Genomic DNA, 15,876 nt, shown 5'->3' with positions numbered 1-15,876 from the left:
GTGCATCAGAGCGTAGGAGCAGAGAGGAGGGGAGGAGACGAGATGAACAGAAAAAGACTGGAACTGACGTCAAACGGTGCATAAAGGTGTTTGCTGTATTGAGGTGTGTGTATGTGCGTTTGAAGCACACAGGTGGGAGTCAGTGCTGCCCATCGTTCAGCCAGCAGACAGTCCATATCCCTCCACAATTACAGTAAACACAGCAGAACGTACAGGCGCTTCACAAGCGTGGAGATGACAGAGCAAACAGCAGCCTTTTCAAGAAAAATACAGCAAATTGTAAAATAATGATCCACACACTTGCAAGACAGCTTCGGTAAATATAATCGGGGTTTAGTTAGTCACTCGCAGTGTAGATGGGGTGTAAGAAATAGAAATCTTTGTGCTTGTACTGTACTCACTCAATATTTGAGTAAGTCTGAGAAAGAAAAATAGAGGAAATGGGGAGTGAAGTACGACGTGTTGCTAACCTAATCTTGTAAACTGTGGCTAATTGTTTCATGCAACTATATATTTAGAAACAGCAGCCTGTGATTTAGAGAGGATATGAAAATGTAATTTTTACCCCTTTTTTTTCTTTTTGAATTTTTGCACAGGTTGTAAATAATAGTAATAATAATATTAATAATAATAACATAATAAACATGGTATTTAATATTATATTATATTAATATATTATTTAAAAATTGTATGAATAATGATGTTATTTTTTTATCATCATTCATAAAAAATATATTGTTTTCAATTTTATGGCTGTTGTTCTTCTTAATAGTACAAATCAACATATTTTAAAGTCTTATTTCTGTGGTAACACATTATAAATTATCTTAAGGGATACACTGAAATATAACTAGGCATATAAATATTTTGTATGTCTGTCTGAATCAGACACTGGATAGTGTTGGCCTGGCTCTACCACAACCATAAGTAATGTGTTTTGTGTGGTTTCCCCTGCCACATCTATCTGGATGTGCACGCATCCATAAAAAACACCCATCCATTTCCCAAGTGGATCAAGATGACACTGATGGAGTTTCGAGAGATGGAAAAAAAGGGCAATAATTCACAAGTATAATTAAATAAAAAAGAAAAACCTAACAAAAAAGAACACTGTATTCTGATCTTATATACAAAAACAAGTTCTTAAATGTATTACGCTCATTTCATTTATTTAAAGGTTAGAACATTTCTTCAGATCTCAGAGTTAATAATTCAAATGACTGGAGGGAGAACACTCAAAGATATACATTCATAGACTAACAAAAGTGACCCAGACTAACATACAACTTATACATCCTTCATGAAGCCAGAAGATGAGCAAAACAACATTTAATATGCTCAGCATCTCACTTTAAATCACCTACACTATGAAAAACCCAGAGCATAAATAATAGAATAAATGCTCTGTTAAAGCTCTGCTTTAAAAGCACTCAGTAGATTCAGTTTATAAAACCATCAGCTCATCACAAACCCAAAGTACTTACTAGTATGGAGTTGTGAATAAATGTATGCAGTGTAATTCAACATACAAAACGTTCAGTACACACTACTGCAAAGCATTGCATGGAGGTTGCATTTGCTGCTGTTTTTAGGAAGTAGTGCAGGCAGATTTGAACCAGTGAGGAATGTGATGCAATGACAGGTAAGTATTTATCCAGTTTCCATCTATGTGAGCGTGTGTGGTTGTGTGCCGCATTCTCATTAACAACTGAGACCCAGATGACACTGTTGTTGCGGGTCATGGTAATTGCTTTAATTACTGTCTGTTGGATACACACACAAACACACACACACACACAGAGAGAGAGAGAGACATGCAAAAGGAGAACATGGCTTTACAAAATGGCTGCCAGTGACACATATTTGCCCGACAGATGAATGCATTTGATAAAAATGATGTTTGTAAATATATATTGTAATAGATAACTGATTCAATGCTTCTATGAAAATATCCTCATGGTACAATCATTTCATGTCTTGCACTACTCTCAAAGAGACAAACTGTCATAATTTAGGCTACATCATTTTTAAATGATGGTGTGAAGATGTGAATAATATTCTTGGTCTGACTGACCAAATGAGTCTCAAAGGTTCATTCACAAATCTGATTCAATTATCTGGTTGCGGCAGTTACAAGCTTTTTGATAGGCTTCATGATCAGTAAATTGTAATATTATTTTAGTCTGTTTTTTAATTCTACTTTTACTTAAAGAATACAGGAAATGTTTATCAAATGTGGCAGTAAACACATTTATAATGTTATGAATTTGCATCATATTCTTAAAAAACAAAAATCCAAATAATTTCCATTGATCAAATCCTGGAAAATATTTGAATAATTTCATGTGACACTGAAGACTGGACTAATGGTGGCTGCTAAAAAATAATAATTTACATTAATATTAAAATAGAAAACAAGTTTTTTAAATGCTAATAATAATTTCACAGTATTACCATTTTCAATGTATTTTTGGAGAACATAAAAGACTTCTTTCAAAAACATTATGGAATTTTATAAATCCTAAACTTTTGAAAATGAGTTTGAATACACCTTCTGGTGCTACTTGGACACGTCATCAGTGAAAAACCCAGGGTCATAGGGTGTTTCGGGTCTTTAATCTTCATACACCCTCACCCGGGCGACCCAACCGGGGGTGATCAGTCCCCGGCTTGTGTCCAAGTGGCAGGTTGCTCCACGGATCCCCCCTACGGATCCACAGCCACCGAGAAGCCCTCTCTGCGGCCTCTAAGATGCTTGTGGTGGCTTTTTTCAATTGCAGTCCTTTCACTCCAAGGAGTTTGAGGGTTCGCATCAGTGAGTGGCCAGCGAAGCCTCGGCACCCGACCTCGACTGGCTTGCAGAGTTTTCCAGCCATTGTTCCGACACTCCGAGCTGAGCCCTGCGTATTTGGCCCTCTTACGCTCGTGGGCCTCCTCAATACGGTCTTCCCAGGGGACAGTTAGTTCCAGGATAACCACTTGCTTGGTTGACTCAGATGTTAGCACCATGTCTGGGCGGAGAGAAGTGGCTGTGATGTTGCCTGGGAACTTAAGCTGTCTTCCAAGGTCGACCTGAAGCTGCCAATCACGAGCAGTGGAGAGGAGCCCCACCGTAGAGCTAGGCCGGTGGAATTGTTCCTTCTGCCCAGCTCTAATGAAGGTGATTGTTTGTTTGGGGGCTACCTGGGTCTTGCTGAGCTGGATCGCTGTGTAGATGGAGTCCGCCAAAGCTTTTAGCACCTGGTCGTGGCGCCAGCGGTACCGCCCTTCCCCTACTGCTCTTGAGCAGCTGCTCAAAATGTGCTCCAGTGTGCCCCTCTTCTTGCACAGCTTGCACTCAGGAGTGTCTGCAAGGCCCCAGGTGTGCAGGTTAGCTGGGCTTGGGAGGACGTCATAGACGGATTGGACAAGAAACTTGATCCGAAATGGCTCTGCTTTCCAGAGCTCTGCCCAGGTTATTCTGCGTGGATCTGCATGTTCCCACCTGGTCCACGCTCCTTGTTTGGACATGCTGGCCATTTTGGTATAGCGTTCTTCCTCCACCTCTGCTCGTATCTCGTCCTGAATCAGTTTGCGCCTCTCTTTTCCATGAGCCAGATCATAACGTGGCTTGGGAAAACAACCAAGACCTGCTCGTCCCATTGCCACGGAGCCCACCAGCGTTTTGTGCCTTAGTCGTGCCTCAGCTTTAGTGACGGCTTCTTGCGCCTGCCACTTTCTCCCGGTCTTCACGAGGATTCCTGCTGCTGCGACTTTTGTGTCTTTGGAGTCCCTGTACATCAATACCTCTCTGGAGCGGGTGACTTTGAACTCCTCTGATAGTCCACTCAAAGGAAGATGCAACTTGGTGGAATGGCCGTAAAGGGCAATGCTGCTCAAGGACCGAGGGAGCCCCAGCCATTTTCTGAGGAACTGGCTGATAGACTTCTCTAGAACCTCGACTGTTGAGGTTGGTACCTCGTAGACTAATAGGGGCCAGAGTATTCTTGGCAAGACTCCGTGCTGGTAGATCCAGGTTTTGAATTTTCCGGGGAGACCACATCTGTCAATCGCAGTGAGCCAGGTAGTCAGGTCGCACTTGGTTTGTTTTATGGCAGCTGAGTCCTTCAGGGAGCTATCAAAGAACTTCCCCAAGCTCTTGACTGGTTTTTCAGTCACTGATGGAATCATGGTCTCTCCCAGGGCAAAGCGGAAACGGTCGGACACTTTACCCTTCCTTAGGACCAGAGACCTGGACTTGGCAGGCTTGAAGCTCATCCTTGCCCAGGAGATGAGCCGTTCCAGCCCCTGGAGAAGCCACCTGCACCCTGGAACAGATGTTGTCATCACTGTTAAGTCGTCCACGAAGGCTCTTATGGGGGGCTGACGGGTCCCAGATTTTGACTTGGGCCCTCTGCATTCCACCTCGGCCGACTTGACAATCATGTTCATGGCCAGTGAGAAGAGAGATACAGAGATTGTGCAGCCAGTGATTATCCCCTTTTCAAGTTGATGCCATGAGGATGTTACTTGGCCTGAAGAGACTCGTGCGCTGAAGTTGTAGTAATAGTCCATGATGAGGTTGCGGATCTTGACAGGAACATGGTGTCTTACCAGTGCGGTTTCAACGAGCTTGTGTGGAATAGACCCGTAGGCATTGGCCAGGTCAAGCCAGAGAGTTGCCAGATCTCCTTTGCTCTCCTTAGCCTCCCGGATCAGCTGCGTCACCACCCCTGTGTGCTCCAGACATCCAGGTACTCCTGGGACTCCTCCCTTCTGGACTGAGGTGTCAATGTAGGAGTTCTTCAGGAGGAAGTCTGACAGACGTTGGGACACGATTTTGAAAAAAATCTTGCTTTCAACACTGAGCAGCGAGATGATGCGAAACTGATCAATGTTGCAAGAGCCCTCCTCCTTCGGAATCCAGACTCCCTCAGCGTACCTCCATTGTGCGGCTACTTTCCCTCTCCGCCAGATCACCTTCAGGATCTTCCAGAGACGTCTGAGGAGCTGCGGGCACTGCTTGTAGACCTTATAGGGGACCCCGCTGGGACCGGGAGCGGAGCTGGATCTTGCCGCTCTAACGGCTTCTTCCACCTCTTTCAGCGTGGGTTCAGCGCTGTCGAATTGGATCCCTGGTTCAGGTGGCGCCACCAAATCCCTGCAAGGTTCAAGGTCATGGTCCCTCAAGGTGTCACTAAAAGTGGCGTGGAGATGGTTGTCGATCTCCTCTACCGGGCAAGCGAGGTGGCCACTTTGCTTCTGGCCCAGTAGTTTCTTGATAAAGCTGAAGGGATTGCCAATGAAAGCACTACGTTTCTGAGCCCTTTCCTTGCCCTTCCTTCGGTGCCGTTCCGCTCTCCTCAGTGAGATGAGTCTCTTCCTTATGATGTTTGTGAGTTCTGACAAGGCAGCCCTTTCTTCTTCCTTGGCCATCTTGAACTGACGTCTCAGGGATTTTAGTTCTTGTCTCAGCTGACTGATCTTGGCTTCTCGCCGGTTGAGCTTCGCTGGATTCCTACCTCCTCTTCTTTCCTCGACACCAAACCGCTCTGCTCCCATGTTCATTATGATGGTACACATGGTCTGGAGCTTCTGGTCGACACTGCCCCTTGAGATGGATTCCAGGCACTTGTCTACATCCTCGTCCAGCTTAAGCCACTCCTTATTGTTTGCGGCAGGCCACTTCACCCTACGGTGTTCCGATTTCCTGCTTGGTGTGGGAATTTGTGTGGCATGGAGGTTCCGGGTACTGTGGGGAGATTCCGGACCCGGCTCCTCCTCCGTCTCACCAGGTTCAGCAGCCGGTGTGACAGTAACTGCTGCCCCAGCTGCCGTACCTGAGCGTAGCTTCACTTGATCCCTCCTGAGGCAGGCCATCTTTGCCTGGTGGATCTTCAGGCCCTTCAGGTTTTTGCAGACCTTGCCGCAAATACAGACTGCGCTCGTAATCCGTTGTACATTTGCTTGGGTCGTTACCGGTAATTCCGTCCGATTGGGATGCTCATTCTCCCCCCCTCTCGGGTATCCCTGGGGGTATATTTCTGTGGGGTTCTTCGTAGCTTGTTGTGGGTGCTCCCTCTCAGGAGTTGCAGGTCGGGGGGCTAGCCCTCCCTGCCCCCGGTTGCCGTCTTTCCGAGCTGTCTGCTGTCTCTCCAGCCGTCGCCACTCTATTCGTGGATGTCATCCAGACTTTCCTGGAGGTCACTGGCTTTGCCAGGTAGGTTTGAGTTTGAATACACCTTCTGGTGCTACTTGGACACGTCATCAGTGAAAAACCCAGGGTCATAGGGTGTTTCGGGTCTTTAATCTTCATACACCCTCACCCGGGCGACCCAACCGGGGGTGATCAGTCCCCGGCTTGTGTCCAAGTGGCAGGTTGCTCCACGGATCCCCCCTACGGATCCACAGCCACCGAGAAGCCCTCTCTGCGGCCTCTAAGATGCTTGTGGTGGCTTTTTTCAATTGCAGTCCTTTCACTCCAAGGAGTTTGAGGGTTCGCATCAGTGAGTGGCCAGCGATGCCTCGGCACCCGACCTCGACTGGCTCGCAGCGAGTTTTCCAGCCATTGTTCCGACACTCCGAGCTGAGCCCTGCGTATTTGGCCCTCTTACGCTCGTGGGCCTCCTCAATACGGTCTTCCCAGGGGACAGTTAGTTCCAGGATAACCACTTGCTTGGTTGACTCAGATGTTAGCACCATGTCTGGGTGGAGAGAAGTGGCTGTGATGTTGCCTGGGAACTTAAGCTGTCTTCCAAGGTCGACCTGAAGCTGCCAATCACGAGCAGTGGAGAGGAGCCCCACCGTAGAGCTAGGCCGGTGGAATTGTTCCTTCTGCCCAGCTCTAATGAAGGTGATTGTTTGTTTGGGGGCTACCTGGGTCTTGCTGAGCTGGATCGCTGTGTAGATGGAGTCCGCCAAAGCTTTTAGCACCTGGTCGTGGCGCCAGCGGTACCGCCCTTCCCCTAGCGCTCTTGAGCAGCTGCTCAAAATGTGCTCCAGTGTGCCCCTCTTCTTGCACAGCTTGCACTCAGGAGTGTCTGCCAGGCCCCAGGTGTGCAGGTTAGCTGGGCTTGGGAGGACGTCATAGACGGATTGGACAAGAAACTTGATCCGAAATGGCTCTGCTTTCCAGAGCTCTGCCCAGGTTATTCTGCGTGGATCTGCATGTTCCCACCTGGTCCACGCTCCTTGTTTGGACATGCTGGCCATTTTGGTATAGCGTTCTTCCTCCACCTCTGCTCGTATCTCGTCCTGAATCAGTTTGCGCCTCTCTTTTCCATGAGCCAGATCATAACGTGGCTTGGGAAAACAACCAAGACCTGCTCGTCCCATTGCCACGGAGCCCACCAGCGTTTTGTGCCTTAGTCGTGCCTCAGCTTTAGTGACGGCTTCTTGCGCCTGCCACTTTCTCCCGGTCTTCACGAGGATTCCTGCTGCTGCGACTTTTGTGTCTTTGGAGTCCCTGTACATCAATACCTCTCTGGAGCGGGTGACTTTGAACTCCTCTGATAGTCCACTCAAAGGAAGATGCAACTTGGTGGAATGGCCGTAAAGGGCAATGCTGCTCAAGGACCGAGGGAGCCCCAGCCATTTTCTGAGGAACTGGCTGATAGACTTCTCTAGAACCTCGACTGTTGAGGTTGGTACCTCGTAGACTAATAGGGGCCAGAGTATTCTTGGCAAGACTCCGTGCTGGTAGATCCAGGTTTTGAATTTTCCGGGGAGACCACATCTGTCAATCGCAGTGAGCCAGGTAGTCAGGTCGCACTTGGTTTGTTTTATGGCAGCTGAGTCCTTCAGGGAGCTATGGGGGACTCAGCTGCCATAAAACAAACCAAAAATATATTAAAAAATGAATTTACAAACACACACACACACACAGGTGTTTTTGTGAAAAGTGGGGACATCCCATATGCGTAATGGTTTTTATACTGTACAAAATGTATATTCTATGGCACTACACCAACCCTACACCTAACCCTAACCCTCACAGGAAACTTTGTGCATTTCTACTTTCTCAACAACAAAAAAACTCATTCTGTATGGTTTATAAGGTTTTATGTGCATTTTTACTTTCTCAAAAAAAAATTTTTTTGAAAAATGGGGACATGTTTTATGTCCTCATAAGTCACCCTCTCCTTGTAATACCTGTGTCATACCCATGTCATTATACAGAGTTGGGTCCTGATATGTCACAAAAACATCCCCCCCCCCCCCCACACACACATTTATGGTATTTTTGGCATCTTTTTTGAAGCTCCTCTCCCAAGTCATTGTAATTGAGCTGTTGGGTAATTGCTGGAATTATTTGAACATGCTTTTCCTGAACGTCAGTTGCGAAATCTATTTACCGATATCTATTTTACCCATCAGCACAGCTTCCTGAAGGTTCACAGCAATTACTTCACAATAACAAACCAACACACCCACATATCAATCCAACACTCACACAGAGAAACATGTATGCTGCTACACAGACTCATCCATCACACTCCCACATGAATATCATTCAATCACAGTTCTCATACATCACACACACACACAAACACTGGCCTAATGGAAATGGATGAAGACTGAGAAATCACATTGACCTTCACTCCTATATGTGAACCTTAATGTATATGCAGCACTGCTGCACACCACAATGAAAAATTGAATAACTTCATTACAATTCAGGGTTCAACCGTATTCTGACTCTCTATGAATTATTAAATAATTTTTTTCTGTCTCATTTTAAGGACAGAGAAGCAATATGGTTATGGGTCTGTGTATATTTTATGCATGCAGTTACATGTGGGATGCATGTGGTTCACATATGTGAGCATTAAGGACATATGAAGGTGATTGAAGAACGTGTTCGCGCAAGATGAAACGTCCAGGCACATATGTTGTCCGTTTGTCAAATGATATGATGATTTGGCTGGGATGCAAGTGTAAACTCCAGTAGCGTGTGACTTTCTACGGTCACCTGCTGTTGTTTCTACACACCTGATTATCTAGCTGGTTTGGCAACACACTGATCAAACACACACCCTGCCAACATTTTTACTAACATCTAGATCAACATACTGCGGCAAATACACACAAAAGACTAGAATCACACAGTTTTAGCTGTTAGCATTAGCTGCATGCTAGTTCCATTCACTGACTTTTGTGGTTTTAATCTGAGGTGATATTTTCCATTAGCTAAAACTAATATTTACATGTCACTTTTAGCATTTTTAGATGTAAAAAACATGTGTTGCGTCAGAACAGTCATATTATGAATGCAGAGATAAGTGATGGCTACTATGTGCTTTTACACACACCTGCATTCCATTCTTATTAATGTTATCCAGCATTCTAACATTCAAACATACCTTTCATTCTGTGTGTGACATTCACAAACACACACTATCACAGTAAGTGACAGTTTTTAATTGCCGACTACTAAATCTACACACATTCACACGTCAAATAAGGAAATGCTATTCACTTGTATATAGTTAATTATGAACTTACCCAAACTTACACCCTAACCTTATTCAGAAAGCATTTAAAGAGGAAAAAAAAGAAAAAACAGCAATAACAAAAAAAAAAATGCAATGTACTTTATGTATGAATCATTCCAATTAAGGGTGTTCCCAAATGTCGCCAAAGGGAAGTTTTGTCAGATTAAAACAATATAAATGCACACTACTCTGCAAAACTTTTGGATCTATAAGATTTTTATTTTTTTTAGTTTTGGAAAGAGTTTTCTAAACATCCAAAATAAAGTAAAAACAGTAATATTATTACAATTGAAAATAACTATCTTCTATTAAAATATATTTTAAAATGTAATTTATTCCTGTGATGCAAAGCTGAATTTTTAGCAACCATTACTTCTGTATTCGTGATACTGTCAGGCTACTAAGTTCTATTTTATCAAAAATTAATCTTGCCATAATCCTCTGGACATTTCTGTCTTCCCCATTTAAGTAGATGACAGACAGAAAACAGATGGATGGAGATCAAATTCCGCAGTCTTTAAATGTATGCAGGTTGGCTTATTTCTGTATTTTCTGTTTCTAAAACTGATCATGAGACTCTCTGAACAAAAGATAGATAAGTTAACAATGGCTGACAAACACACACAAGCAGCGAAACAAAGCTTTAGCATGCACTCTCATCAGGCATCATTCCAGCCGCCCTAGGGTCCTGCACACAGACGCATTCCCTGCAAACAAGAGCGGTCTACACATAGAGAAACACACAGTGAGCGTTTGGTAAAAAGACTAGCCTTGCCACACAAAAGAGCTCTGGCGGGCCGGGGGCAGAGGACAGGCTTGTGCTTTGTTGCTGTCTGGCTGGGCCGGGGAGAGGTGAGGTGAATGCCAGAATTTGCCCACATTTGTATGTGTGCACAGAGCTCTAGGGGCGGTCACCACAGCAACAGGGCAAAAGGACTCTTTTTTTCCTCAGGAGATTGTTGTTGTTTGCTTTTCCCCTCTTTTTGCACAGGCCAAAGAATCTTTCCATTAGCTCAGCATAAACATATGTTAACCTCCACTATCTCCTCTTGTCCTGTTCATGCCATCTCTGCAGTGACATCGACCTGAGCAAACATGGTCCTGTTTGTTGAATTTGATTTTCATTTTATGCTGTAAAAGGTTTTGATGTTTCATCCTACATACTTAAAACATAGCTCCACCAAATATGAAAATTCTGTCATTAATTACTCACCCTCATGTCGTTGCAAACCCGTAAGACCACAAACTATGATATTTTTGATGAAATCCGCAAGCTTTCTAGACGGCACAAGTATTCTCATAACTCGGTAAAATTACGGTTTACGCACTGATGTCACATGGACTATTTTAACAATGTCCTTACTATCTTTCTAGGCCTTGAACGTGTCAGTTGTGTTGTTGTCTATGCAGGGTCAGAAAGCTCTTGGATTTCATCAAAATTATCTTTGTGTTCCGAAGATGAACAAAGGTCTTATGGGTTTAGATCAACATGAAGGTGAGTAATTAATAACACAATTTTCATTTTAAATAACCCTTTAGCTCAAGTTTAACCTAAAGAGATATAGCATAGTTATAGCATAGTTATGGCAAGCTAACTAAACCATAGCTTTTCAACAACTTTGTGAAAAAGAGTCTCATTGATAAAGTTGATAAATATATGATAAATAATCATGGTTTACTTAAAGGGATAGTTCGCCCAAAAATGAAAATTCTGTCATTAATGACTCACCCTCACGTCGTTCAAAACCCGTAAGACCTTCGTTCATCTTCAGAACACAAATTACGATATTTTTTAATGAATTCTGAGAGCTCTCTGACCCTCCCATAGATAGCAAGGATCCTTACACGACCAACGTCCAGAAACATAGCAAGGAGAAAATAATCCATGTGACATCGGGGTTCAACCTTAATTTTACCAAGCTATAAGATTACTTTTTGTATACAAAGAAAACCAAAATAACGGCTTTATTCAACAATTCGTCTCCTCCACGTTACCCTAGCACCATTTTGAAGAGTATACACTGAACGTAAACAGAGTATACTGTTCTGTGTCTGCTGCACTACGCGGATAGGTTATTTTGTTCACATAAAAGTGCAAAGTAGAAAATGATGAACCCCTGACGTCCCATGGATTCTCAGAATTCACCAAAAATATCTTAATTTGTGTTCCGAAGATGAACGAAGGTCTTACGGGTTTAGAACAACATAATGGTAGAATTTTTATTTTTGGGTGAACTATATCTTTAAGGGAATTGTTTCATGATTACTGCCTGTTATTGGCATTATTTGCCATTGAACTAAATTATTTTTGTAAGCTTTAAGTATTTTGTCTGAAAATTATTCTACAGCCCATGTATGAAATCCGACAAATTTAGTAAATTTGGTTTGGCTTTGTTTTTGTTGTGAATCAGGTTACATTGATGTTTTATAGCTATTTAAAGTGATATTCCACCCGAAAATGTAAATTCTGTCATCATTTACCCTCGTTCCAAAGGTTCCCAACCTGCGTGCATTTATACCTTGCGCTGAAAACAAAAGACGTTACAATGAAAAATGCTGATAGCCAAACTATTTCAATTTACATTAATGTCCATTGTATTTTTGTCTATACAACAGAAGTCAATGGGAACCAGAAATGTTAAGTTATCAACATTCTTCATTCTTCTTTTGTCTTCCTTCTGAGGTCAGGTTTGGGCAACATGAGGGTGAGCACATGATAACAGAAAATTCATTATCATGAGGACTATCCCTTTAAAGGTATTTTCACACCATTTTTATTTTCAGGTGTGGTTCCTAGTTACCTGACTGAAAATAAAATGCTGCATTAAAATGTTATAAAAATAATTGTTTTCTAAGCTAAGTAGAAACCATGTAATGCTTGTAATTATAATGAATTATATCGGTCGGAATTAATCCATTTGTTCACATGCATTACATGTAATCTGAACAAAACCCAGTTGCTGTGTTCAGAATCAGACAAAAAATTTCACTGGAATGTAATTATTTTTTTTGTCTTGTAGATACATACAGCAGGTAAAATAAGTATAAAATAAGTATATTTACTGGGAAAATGATGATGTGTTTAATACTTATTTTACAGTATCTAAAAAGAAATCTGACATGTCATGTCAGGAGAGCTTTTTTTTTAGCAAATAGTCAATATTCAGTCTACTGCACTAACCAGTCCATAATACGTAAGAGTAAAACATAAATAAACATGTTCAGAAGACATAAAACATATGTAAACATTCCCATCATTGGCACTGCGCATGTGCGCAAGCTATTTTACATTGTAAAAATATTCGGATTCAAGCATTTACACGCTTATTTTTCCCCCATTGAATGGATAAGTTTACATCAAAATTTCATTCAGCTGGACTGAATGTGGTGTTTACTTGAAGGCTATACAGTCCAACTGATCATCGATCTGATTACTAACAGTTATTTGATTGCATCTAAACATTGAAATATAAAGTATCAAAGTGCAAGACGCATAAGGTCACTAAATACGTTGTGAACAAATATAGTTGGATGCCTCGGGTGAGGTATGGAGAGAGTTTGCGGAGGGAGGCAAAGAGCCAGAACACCATTTCACCATTTACAGATCTAATGCACTTATCCTGCTAATGACAGCCACTGAAAGCCAAGGCAGCATTCCCTCATCTCTCATAATATAATAATCACTCTCCATGTTCTCTGACCTCTGTGTGGCTGTTATTTCACACTTGAGATGACGCAAATGCAACTATTTTAAAACCCAGCCTGAATGAAGGCTGAATGAGAGAGGGTCTTGTGGGTTTTGCCATTCTGATGAGGGTTTTTGTTTCAGGGTTGAAGGCTCTTCACAGAGCCTTCTTGAGATGTTGTTCACAACTCTTTAAAGGTTTGGGGTCAGGAAGTTTCCTGAGCACCAAATCAGCATATTAGAAGGATTTCTGAAGTATCATGTGACACTGAAGACTGGAGTAATGAAATTTCAGCCTTGCCAACACAGGAATAAATGACTTTTTACAGTATATTCAAACAGAAAATGGTTATTTTAAATTCTAATAACTTTTCACAATAATACTGTTTTTATGGCATTTCTGTAAAAAACTCTAAGCCCTTGAGTATAGATTGACAGATTTGAATGCATAGTGAGTCACATGTCAGAAGTACTAGTTTCTCCCCGTGCCAGGATGTTTCATCAGATACGAGGCGTGTCCAGGCATGTCATGTGTCAGGCTGTTCTAAATAAGGTCCTGTAGGTGTGGAATCCAGGGGAGTTCTGCTGTTAATCATTCTGAGATGCTCAACCAGTAGGAGACCAGGGAGGTGCTGTTATCACCATGGGCAGTCGAGAAAAATCCCCATGTCTCCCTGTGCCGAGAATCAAAGGGAAAGTTCTAAAAAAGGACTAAGTGACGGGCAATCAGCAACTTCACTGTTAATCCCTCACCTTTGTATGCAAACCCATACAATAACACCAATAAATACGTAGAAAGAAAGTGGAAGTTGATGCGCTTTCACATCTTTAAGGATGTTTAAAGTTCTGGTAAATGCTTAGAGTGCGTCCTTTGCTACAATACATAGCACAAAGGTTTTCCTAAAAGGGGTTTTCACAACGATGCTTTGGAACAGTGGTTTCCAATCCTGATCCTCCCAACACTGCACATTTTAGACGTCTCCCTATTCAAACACACCTGATTCAACTCATCAGCTCATTAGTGAAGACTCCAAGATCTTAAAAGTGTCTGTCAGATAAGAGAGACCACAAAAACGTACAGTGTTGGGGGTTCTCCAGGACCAGGATCGGAAACCGCTGTCTTGGAAGAACCACTTTTGGTTCCTCAAAGAACTTTTCAGTGATCAGTTCCTAAAATAATCTTTTTTAAATAAAACTAATGTGTCAATAATTTTAACATTATTCTTATTCTAAACTAAACTCTGCAGGACTGCAGCCGTCTAAGAATTGAGTTTGACACACCTGGTCTAAAGAATCTTTTTCCACTATAAATGAACCTTTTGTGGAATGGAAAGGTTCCATGGATGTTCAAGGTTCTTAATTGAACCATCAATGCCAGTAAAGAGTGAATGCAAAAAAAATATCATTCTCAAAATAATGACTCCATGAATCCACCGTAGATAAAGCAAAACTATAAAAAGAACAAGCTAATTGCAGATTTTTCTTATTAATATTTTTCAGTCCCTTCAATATTCTTCTGTTCTCTCTCATATATCTTTCTCTGCAATGCGTCCCTGGATCTTGTGTGTATTGAGCAGTAACTATTACGTCTTTGTGGCTCATATCATGGGAACATTCTCATTACACCTGAGAAGTGATTATTAGAATATCACAAGGAAATGGCTTTGGCATGTTGCTATGGTAACGGCACTAAAACGGCATCAGTATCCATGCATTTCTTGCCTAATACCCTGCGCCCCGTGCTCACTAATCTCAGTGGCTGTTTACAATATCTCAGTATTGGTTGCGCGGTATTTTCTTTGGAAGTTAAGTAAAGCCTGTTAAGTAAAACCGAATGCAAAATCAACTGTGGAACGACTTATTGCTTTATAACCAGAATAAGATTCAAGTCAGAAATGATCCATGACATTCCAGTTTTAATATATATATACAGATGTTTGGGTTCATGGGGCCCAAAAATTACTTTCATTAACATTTTTGGCTAAGATATAAGATATAATAAAATAAAAATTGTAATAAACTGTCCAGAATGCTAAAATTACATTAAAATATTGACTGAAAGCAATGCTTAATTATGCCATGCTTGGCCATTCTCTGTCATTTACCTCTTCTCTCTTTGGTGTCATGAATCAAAGTTCTCCAGATCAGTATTATTGACTGAATTCCTCTATTCAGATTCCCTCCCACTATGAACAAAACCCCTCGCAGACCACCCCTTATATGAGGCTCAGGAGGTCAGGAGCTTCATAAATCTTTGAACTGATGAGACACAATTGATGTTTCTCAGGTGATGAGCCTGGGAACCAAAAGGACGGATCTAAAAATAGAAGAAAAGACTGCAGTGGGATCTCAAGCACTGAAAATCTCACGATAAAACAGCGTCATCCCAACTTCTCCAGATCTAGATCCATTTTTTCCCCCCATCTGATGAGAGTTCATAGTAATCATGGGTTGTCAAACTTTAAAGGTGACATATCATGAAAATAAAGGTTGTAAGTGCTATAATCAGGTCCCCGGTGCATCCAACGATCAAGGAAATGTGAAAAGATGAACATAGTTTTAGTAAGCCTTTTTCTTCAAACGTCTGAGAAAATGAGCGCGTCTGATTTTGCTCTCTTGGTGATGTGGCAAAGGGATCTCATAATAATATTACCGCCCCTTCATCTGTAAGCTTCCACCCACGGCGCCATCATTGTATTTTTGCAAGCAACAACTATG

General features: G+C 42.2%; 1 protein-coding gene and 1 pseudogene across 1 annotated transcript; both read right to left on the bottom strand.

The window, feature by feature from the left end:
- Nucleotides 1-2,514: 2,514 nt before the first annotated feature.
- Nucleotides 2,515-6,154, bottom strand: LOC113065450 (uncharacterized; annotated as a pseudogene).
- Nucleotides 6,044-13,826, bottom strand: LOC113057031 (uncharacterized). Its single transcript, XM_026224039.1, has 2 exons — nt 13,801-13,826; nt 6,044-7,786 (listed from the first exon to the last, which is right to left on the bottom strand). Exons 1-2 carry the CDS (start codon nt 13,824-13,826, stop codon nt 6,292-6,294), a joined length of 1,521 nt encoding a protein of 506 aa, XP_026079824.1. The 3' UTR covers nt 6,044-6,291.
- Nucleotides 13,827-15,876: the final 2,050 nt, after the last annotated feature.

Source organism: Carassius auratus, chromosome 4 (genome assembly GCF_003368295.1).
Source record: "Carassius auratus strain Wakin chromosome 4, ASM336829v1, whole genome shotgun sequence".
NCBI classification, from domain to species: domain Eukaryota; kingdom Metazoa; phylum Chordata; class Actinopteri; order Cypriniformes; family Cyprinidae; genus Carassius; species Carassius auratus.
The sequence above is the reverse complement of the archived record's forward strand: the minus strand, read 5'-3'. Positions and strand labels throughout refer to the sequence as shown.